Source organism: Clarias gariepinus, chromosome 2 (genome assembly GCF_024256425.1).
Source record: "Clarias gariepinus isolate MV-2021 ecotype Netherlands chromosome 2, CGAR_prim_01v2, whole genome shotgun sequence".
Lineage (NCBI taxonomy): Eukaryota > Metazoa > Chordata > Actinopteri > Siluriformes > Clariidae > Clarias > Clarias gariepinus.
In genome coordinates this window covers 12348562-12357676 of record NC_071101.1, presented here as the reverse complement: position 1 = coordinate 12357676, position 9115 = coordinate 12348562, and the positions used below count along the sequence as shown (strand labels likewise).

The 9115-nt window shown below is 39.1% G+C and overlaps 1 protein-coding gene across 1 annotated transcript; it reads right to left on the bottom strand.

Moving 5' to 3' along the window:
* Window positions 1–219: 219 nt before the first annotated feature.
* LOC128544703 (homocysteine-responsive endoplasmic reticulum-resident ubiquitin-like domain member 2 protein) lies at window positions 220–7765 on the bottom strand. Its single transcript, XM_053514967.1, has 9 exons — window positions 7626–7765; window positions 4840–5026; window positions 4681–4758; window positions 4461–4547; window positions 4205–4311; window positions 3946–4071; window positions 2917–3180; window positions 2528–2636; window positions 220–1333 (listed from the first exon to the last, which is right to left on the bottom strand). Exons 2-9 carry the CDS (start codon window positions 4984–4986, stop codon window positions 1094–1096), a joined length of 1158 nt encoding a protein of 385 aa, XP_053370942.1. The 5' UTR covers window positions 4987–5026; window positions 7626–7765; the 3' UTR covers window positions 220–1093.
* Between the last annotated feature and the right edge of the window lie 1350 nt (window positions 7766–9115).

The following is a 9115-nucleotide window of genomic DNA, read 5'->3' as shown; positions in this document are numbered from 1 at the left end:
CGTAGGTTTAGCCCAAACACTTCATTATTATTATTAATTAATAATAATTTAAATTAAATTTGATTTATAGGTGTCCTATTAAAATGGCCAGTAAATATATACTGAATAAACCATGGCTGTTTTTTTTCCTGTATACAAAAATCCGTGTACACATGGGTCACCTTTTGAATTTTAACAAATGACATTTATAGGCATAGAATTTAAATTCTATGAGTCTGGTTCTGAATCTTTCTGGAGTTTTTATTTTCCTATTTCTTTGAAGTTTAGCCCAGTCTGTAATCCAAACCACACCACATTGCATAAACATTTTAAACGGCACTGTGGATTTTTTTTTTTTATGAACCCCAGTTAGCTCTTGTATTGAAAAAAAAAAAAAGAAAGAAAAAAAATGGATGTCGCTTTCATGCTTGTTTTTTTTTTTTTTTTTAAAAAAAGCTCAGATTTCCCCTGCAGCTGTTTTTTTAACCATGTGTGAAAAGACGATGGCCAAAAGAAGACAAGACGGTACAAGAGCATGTAAATGAATGAAGGATTAAAAACGTCCCGAAAAACATGTTATGTCACCAGCAGTGTTTAAAACCAGGTAAAGTGGGTTAAGTCCTGTTTAAAACGCTCACAATGAGAAACAGTTTTTTTTCTCCTTTTTCTTTAAATATAAAGTGCACAGACGCTTTTGTTTGATCGATGTCCCTCTTTGAGGCTCTAAGAAAGATTCTGAATTACAAGAGACGTGTTCAAAGGACAGAATCACACACTCAAATTATAAAATGCTATTTTAAAAGCGAACGAGTCCATGCTTTGAGCCACTTCTCATCAGGTTGAGGATCAGTCGTCGTAATACGTTAAGGAAATACTGATGAAATGTGTGCGTGTTGTACGTTAGACAGATGAGATATGAGATACCAATCGGATATTTGGAAGGGTTTTGTCCAGACAGGCTCTTGTCATTTCTGTAGGGTTTGTTTATGAGATTTATGAGGGGCAAGGCGCTTTGGGACGGTATGGAGCTCACAGGTAGGGGGTGGAGCTCAGAACCAGGGAGGGCGGCTCCGGAGCAAAGGGAACATGTTGGATGGAAACCACCCGATCAGGATCAGTTCACTGCATTGGGAACGGCTTCGGGGATAAGAGACGCGAAGAAAGTGGTGATGAAAGACCAGGTGGAGGAGAGGAATCCCATGTTCACCCATCCCTCATCATCACCACCACCACCACCACCATCATCCCCATCATCATCATTATCGTCTTCGTCGTCATCGTCTTCATCATAATCATCATCATCATGTCCCTCTCGCTCCTCCTCCACATCTTCACCTTCATCTGCCACCCGATCCTTAATGAAAGAGAGAGAGAGAGAGAGAGAGAGCTTGATGGATGTGTTTTATTTCACATTTATTCTTTATTTCTACACATTAGCATAACACAGTGACATTAAAAAAAAAAAATAAAAATTCCGGAGGACAAGTTGACGCCATGTTTCACTTAACCACTTGTTTTCACTCTCTTTCTTTTACATATGCACAGCTTGCTTCTGATTTTTATATTTTTTCCCTCAATTTTATTTTATTTTCTATCCTTTCTCCAACATAAATAATATTCATAGGTTAAGCTAAGAGTTAATTTTTTTTAACAAATGTTTTAACTCCTAATTCTTCTCTAAAATTTGTGCAAGAAAGACAGATAGATTAAATTAAACAACTCTGATCTTATGCATAAAAATCTGAAATAAATTTATTTGACAATTATTTAACAAAAAAGTTTTAGTCTGATTTCCTCCTGAAATAAACTAAAGCCTTAATGATTTACTGTATCAGCCTGTGTAATATAATAGTATGTTAGAAAAGCAGAGGGTGCCTGGTCATCTCTGAGTCGTCTATTAAAAAGATGTGATCTATGAATAATTCAAACATAGAAGAAACATTTAACTTAAGGCATGAACCAGTGACAAACAGATGCAGATGATCAGGCTGGTGATTGGTTTACTGGTGAAGCTGAATGTAATGCTGAGTGGTTGGAACAGACGAGAGGGGAAATGAGGTTGCTGCTTAGAATGTGACATAAAAAAAGGATTTTTAAATGGTATCCTTAGATATTTTGTGTGTGTTTATATATATATATATATATATATATATATATATATATTTATATACACACACTACAGTTCATATATATACACAATTTCTGAGGTAACTGGTGACTCTAAATAAATTCTCCTCTGCAGCAGAGGTCAGTTTTAGTCTTGTTTTCCTGGGAAGGTCTTCATAAGAGACAGTTTCATCATGGTGCTTGATGGGCTGTACAAATGTACTTGACACAATGCTGTTCCTATAAGAACAACTGACTGTTGTCGTCGTTGGTACTTAATTTACTAATGCCATGTGTGTTTTTTTTGGGAAATCACTATTGTTGAATGTAGAAAATAAATCCAAACCTTTGAATGATGCCGTATATAAATACACACACACACACACATATACCTACAGTATACTCAGATCAGTGTCTCGTGTCAGACGGTTAAAGTACGAACTGTGTTGTTGCGATTGTCTGCGTTTCCCTCATCCTGATTGTGATTGGCTGGTTCAGCGATGTCCTGCAGCTCGTTGTCCAGATTAAAGGGTAACCAACCCGCCTGGTGCCTGGAAATCATTCACACACACATTTACATTTGTTAATAATACAGTAGTCCTGTGTGTGAGGATCTATTACACAGGCTGATGATTCTTCTCATGCTTCACAAGTCACACACACATCCTGTTTAACTTTTTCTTTTGGACAAACCCTTATACGAAATTAAATAATGCTAGTAAGAGAACCTCAGCCCTCAGAGAGATCCTGTACTGGTTTCATACCCGCGCCGTGTTCTGCCCCGGACGGACTGGATGTGGACTAAACGAATGTAAACACAATGTGACTTACAGGTACAGCAGCAGCATGGCTCCTGTTACCATGACGAATCGGCTAAACGATGAATAGAAATAGACGAGGCTGAGGAGGACGACCGCCCGGGACGCTGCGTACACCCAGTCCAGCCAATCACGGTTCAGCTCTTCCTCGTTCAGGCCCGCTCCGACTGGAGCGTTCCGGGGGTTGTCACGGGCAACGGCCTGCGCCTGCTCGACAGGGGGGACTGGGGGTGTGGCGAGTGGCTCGGGAGGTCTCAGTGAGGCGACCCACATTTGACTGAAAAAGAGAGAGAGAGATGTACATACAGAGCAAAAGACAAACAGTAAGAGACACAGACAGACAGACAGACAAACAGTAAGAAAAAGACACAGACAGGCGATAGACAGCAAGACAAAAAGCGTAATTGAGAGGACATGAGAGACAAAGATACATTAAACAGACAGTTTGAATGAGAGAGACAGAGCGAGCGAGTAAGACAGATGGTCCGGGACAGACAGAAAAAGAGATAGAGACACAGACAGGCGATAGACAGCAAGACAAAAAGCGTAATTGAGAGGACATGAGAGACAAAGATACATTAAACAGACAGTTTGAATGAGAGAGACAGAGCGAGCGAGTAAGAAAGATGGTCCGGGACAGACAGAAAGAGAGATAGAGACACAGACAGAGAGATAGAAAGAAATAGAGAGATACAAACAAACGGACACAGAGACAGAGAGTGATACAGAAAGACAAAAAAGACAAAGAGAGAGAGATAGAGGCACAGACAGCGAGACAGACAGACAGATCAACAGGGTGGAAAGAGAGGGAGAAAGTAAGTATGACAGACAAACAGGGCAGAAGACCGACAAACAGACAGAAAAAGAGTGAGAAAGCATGATACAGAAACATAAGAAACAGACAAAGAGAGAGAAAGAAATGAAAAGAAAAAGAGAGACAGAGAGACAGTGAATCAAAGATTGGTTTAAGATTTAAAAAAAAAAAATCCAACAAATTCGCATTGTCCGGCTGTATGTGAAATTGTGTGTGTGTGTGTCTCACTAGTTGATGTGAGAGTGCCAGGTGTAGAGCTGCTGCCACCACAGCAGGGTGTGAGGGTTGTACATGGGGTAGTGAGGCGTGTTGGTGTTGTGTCTCTGCTGGTTAAACCACTCTGTCCACGCTGACCTGCACACAACAACAACAACAACAACAACAAACTCATTATTCTGCCTTGCCTCGCCCTCACACACACACATACACACACACACACACACACACACACACACACACACACACACACACACACACACACACACACCCGTGCGCTGATGGATGAATGTAGCTGGAGTTTCTATCATGGGCCTCTTCTGTGGAAGCTGATTGGACGGTGTCTCTGGGGGCGGGACTTCTGGAGCTGGTAGCGTTCTGGCAGGCAAAGACAAACACGATCAATACTAATACTACTACTACTGATAAATAACAACAATGTGTGTAAGCTAAAGTGTATACAGCAAGAGTGTGTGTGTGTGTGTGTGTGTGTGTGTGTGTGTGTGGTTGTCTTGTCTAAATCTCACCGTTGGCTCATTTCTCCTGCGTGTGGCGGGTGAAACAGGAGGACTGCGTGACGCACACACCAGATGCAGCATGTGGAACTCATCTTGCTGCGGAAAAAATAAAAAACGAAACCAAACACACACACACACACAATTGCTGACCTCACACACTTCCAGCTGGTCCATATCATACATACAGTACGATACGATACGATGAGATGAGATGAGATGCATGAGCTACCTTTCGGAGCACGTCTCTGAGTTTACAGTGATCCTGGAGAAGCTTTCCGGAGTACACCAACCTCTGGTCCTTAGAGCGCTGCGGTATGACACAACATAAGGGTGTGAATACTTATGGTCCCTTACTGTAATCCCCCCCAAAAAAAAGACTCTTACTTACAGGTTTGCTGGGATACACGTTGGAAAGATGGCTCTTCAGCTTCTCCACCGTCCAGTTCAGGAAGCAGCTGATGGTCTGATCGTCGTACTTCTGATCAGGAGCTTTAATCACCAGAACCACCGGGCTGTCCACCACGCCCTGATCCATGTCTCTGTCTCTGTCTCACACAACCTGCTCAGCGTCCTATCTGGAAGAAATGTGAGAAAGAGAAGTCCGACTGATTCACATTTCTTGTTAAAACTGTACTGTAGACATTTATTCAGAAATACAGTGGTGCTCAAAAGTATTAGGACAGCGTATGCCGTGTATTATGCACTGGTTCTACTATTAGTTTTGCCTCGTCTATCTACTCTGGCTGTGGATTTGTTTCGATAAGAATCAGCTGGTTTTGATTAATGAATGGAACCAATACAGTGCCATAAAAAAGTATTTGCCACTTCCTGATTTGAATTTATTTATTAATTTTTGCATATTTGTTACACTTAAATAGTTAATATCATCAGACAAAATTCATGAATGAACTGTGATTTTTCTGGGGAAGCTGAGTTAAATTTCACTTTCACTCAACACCCAGTCTTAATTACTGCCTGTCTGACGAGAGAAGCATGCCAAAAGATCTTAAAAAGCAACACGATAAAGAAATTCAAGAAGAGATGAGGAACAGGAAGTAATAACATGTGTCAGTCTGGAAAGAGTTGCCAAGCCATTTTTAAAGCTTTGGGAAAGCTCTAAAGCTTCCCAGAAGTGTCCGGCTTACCAAAATTACTCCAAGAGCACAACAATGACTGATCCAGGAGCTCATAAAAGAACCCAGAACAACATCACCAGTAAAACCAATAGAGCACGTCATAAAAAAAACATCATATCAACAGTCAAACATGGTGGTGGTGGTTGTGTGACGGTCTAAGGCTGCTTGTCAGCTTCAGGACCTGGACGACTTGCCATAATTGATGAAACCATGAATTCTGTACCCTAACAGAAAACCCTGAATGTCGGGCAAAAATAAATTATAATTATGGTGGATGACAGAGATACGTGCTGTTCAATAACAATGTTTAAACTCCTGTATTTGAAGTTAGTTTGCATTGTTTAAATGCTGTGCTTGGTTTGTAAGTAAGAAAAATGATGTTATAAGCAACAGGCAATAGTACATTTAATTACAGGGGTACCTTAGCATACAAACAAAAAGGAAATTTGTCAATTTAATTTTTTTTGTATTTTGTGTAAGATTTAGAAGAAGGTTAAATGTCTATTTATTTCAGATTTTATTTAATGTTTTGACTGTTTTTATAATCGAAATAAATTGTCCAATTATAATGTTGGAAATTGTTGGAGTATTGTTAATATTTTTGGGTGGCTGGAACAAATTATATTCATTTAATTTATTTCCTATGGGAATATGCGTTTTGCAATATGAATTTTCGCCTTAAGAATTGTATGCAAGGGAACAACTGTAATCATTAAACTTTTTTTTTAAGGTTTACAACTGTAATGAAATCAGGGAAAAATGTAACATTGAATTGGGACATTTATAAAATCGTGATACTTTTTTTGGGAGGTATTGGGAGGTGACTGGTGATTTTATTGTGAGTTAAGTAAAATCATAAGTTATATATTGATGTATGTGTATGATGATAGCATAATAATAATAATATGATAATATTATTAATAATATATTAATATAAAATACATCATACTATTTTTCTTTTTTTTTTTATGTGTATACATTTTGGCGGCACGGTGGTGTAGTGTTTAGCACTGTTGCCTTGCACCTCCAGGGTACGGGTTCGATTCCCGTCTCTGTGTGCATGGAGTTTGCATGTTCTCCCCGTGCTTGGTGGGTTTTCTTCAGGTACTCCTCTTTCCTCCCACAGTCCAAAGATATGCAGGTTAGGCTAATTGGCGTTACCAAATTGCCTGTAGTGGGCGAATGCGTGCGAGTGTGAGTATGTGAGTGTGCTCTGCAATAGATTGGCACCCTGTCCAAGGTGTACCACGCCTCGTGCCCTAAGTCTCCTGGGATAGGCTCCAGGTCTCGCGACCCTGAATACAGGATAAAGCGGTATAGAAGATGAGTGAGTGAGTGAGTGAGTGCATACATTTTTTTGGTCGATTCTGTATATGACTTTGTGTATATATATATATATATATATATATACACACACACATGGTGATTTTATTGTGAGTTTATATATATATATATATATATATATATATATATATATAATACTATCTCATGCATCATCATATACATACATCAATATATAACTTATAGCAATAAGTTATATTTCCTGAAGTGAGTATATATATTTTTTTATCTGACAATGTACACATCAAAACTTTAAATTATATAGGAAATATTTCTCCACAGAAAATAATAATAATAAAAAAAACTCAGTCACGTCTCAAAGCAAAACAAAACAAAAACCAAAAAATGTTAAAGTGTGTAAAGCAGACATGACTAAATCTTAAAATGACGTCAGAGTTAAGTTACATTGAGCTCTGGAGGCTAAAAACAAACTGAAACACAGGTATGTGTCTATGTGTATAAAGTACCACCTTGGCTGTGTCCGAAATGTCTAACTAACAGACACATAGTGCGCTACGTATACACCTGTATGTAAGTCATTACGTCATCCACCCGTGTAGTGCACTTCCACACTTAACCCCTGAGACATTTGTACTCCAGCCTGTGTGTAAGGATTACATACAGTTAGCCAGGGCAGCTTTAGCTGACTTTAGCTCTCTAGAGTCGAGTCTAAAACATATAACCATAATGCCAATACCTTATTTATCTTCCGTTTGGACTCCTGTAACGATTATTTCACATCATGTCTTGATTTTAATAACTTTATAAGGTTAAAAAAAATAAAGCCGACTGCGAAACTAGGTTAAAGGATCACTGGTCTTCGCCTCCTAGTTCTTCTTCTTTTTCTTGTTCTTCTGCAGCTGACTTGGCATCAGTGGCTCATCAGTGCCACCTGCTGTAATGTTGAGAGATATTCATTTTAAAAGTCTCTTTCAGTTCCATAAAAAAAAATGAAACAGTATATGATGCTTGTTCATACATTATTTCATTTATTATTCTCCAGTAAATAATTTGTCCCTGGTAAGTTTGGAGGTGGATTTGGATTTTATTGACATATTACACCAGGGGTGGGACTCCATATTGAGTCACTTGATTTGACTGAGAAATTTCTCTTGTTTTTCTTTTTAATGATGAATTATTGATTTTGTGTGCTAATATTGTGAAATGTAGTTGGGGCTCAGTGGCATGGTGGTTTAATGGATTGCACTGTTCCTTTGCACCTCCAGGGTCTGGGTTCGAGTCCTGCCTCAGGGTCTGTGTGCATTGAGTTTGCTGGGCCTCCCCCCAAAGCACTCTGTTTTCTTCCCAAAGACATGCAGATTAGGCTAAATGTTACCAAAATTATTGATTATATGATAATTGTTGCTTTTGTGTGATAATGTTACTGGGACTCGCATTAAGGCAATGCACACATTTGGATTGTATAGTTCAGTGATATGGGTGGACCAGGTGGGCCATGCTGGTTGGCAGCAAATAAGCAACAACAGCTTTATAAACAAGCCCAATATTATTCTAGTATGTTATGGCAACAAAGCTAACTTTAACATGTTAATAAATGTTAACAGCAACATATTAAACTATATGGTGGCACTGTATGCACTGTCGACGTTTGCCTCCATGTGCTGGGTTCGATTCCCATGTTGGGTCTGTGTGCGTGGAGTTTGCATGTTCGCCCTGTGCTTGGTTGTGCTTTTCTTGGAAGGTTCTACAGTCCAGTGGGGCTCGAACCCGGATCCTTAGATCCTCAAACCAACAACCTACTGCAATTATGATCTTGAATTTAGAAAAACATGTTGGGTTGGGTATTGTCCATGTGAAACACACAGACGGTAACCTGAGCGTTTCACATTACTTTGGTGTTTGGAGTTTTTTTTTCCTTCATATTTCTGTCTTAATTATTCATTTAATCATTGATGACGGCGTAACAGTTGTTAACATGATCAGGATTGTGGGAAAAATTTCCGTCTCTCATTGACAGGGTGATGATGTGCATGCTAAGTAGTGTTTTCCAGTTTGTGCTGTGCGTTATAGACGATGTGTGTTGGTGTGTGTGTGTACGTGTGTGTGTGAGCTGACTCTCATGCAGACAAGCCTACCGGTTTCCATGACAACATATCAGTATTAGCAAAACAACCACCACAAATCCAAATGTATTTTTAATATATATATTTTTTTATTATTATCTTT

What these genes read in the sequence shown, in the direction of transcription:
- LOC128544703 (XM_053514967.1), bottom strand. Translation starts at nt 4,986, where the DNA reads ATGGATCAGGGCGTGGTGGACAGCCCGGTGGTTCTGGTGATTAAAGCT. An exon ending in ACGTGTATCCCAGCAAACCT is followed by an intron (nt 4,759 to 4,839) that starts GTAAGTAAGAGT and finishes GTCATACCGCAG; the next exon opens with CGCTCTAAGGACCAGAGGTT. An exon ending in TGGCACTCTCACATCAACTA is followed by an intron (nt 3,181 to 3,945) that starts GTGAGACACACA and finishes TCTCTTTTTCAG; the next exon opens with TCAAATGTGGGTCGCCTCAC.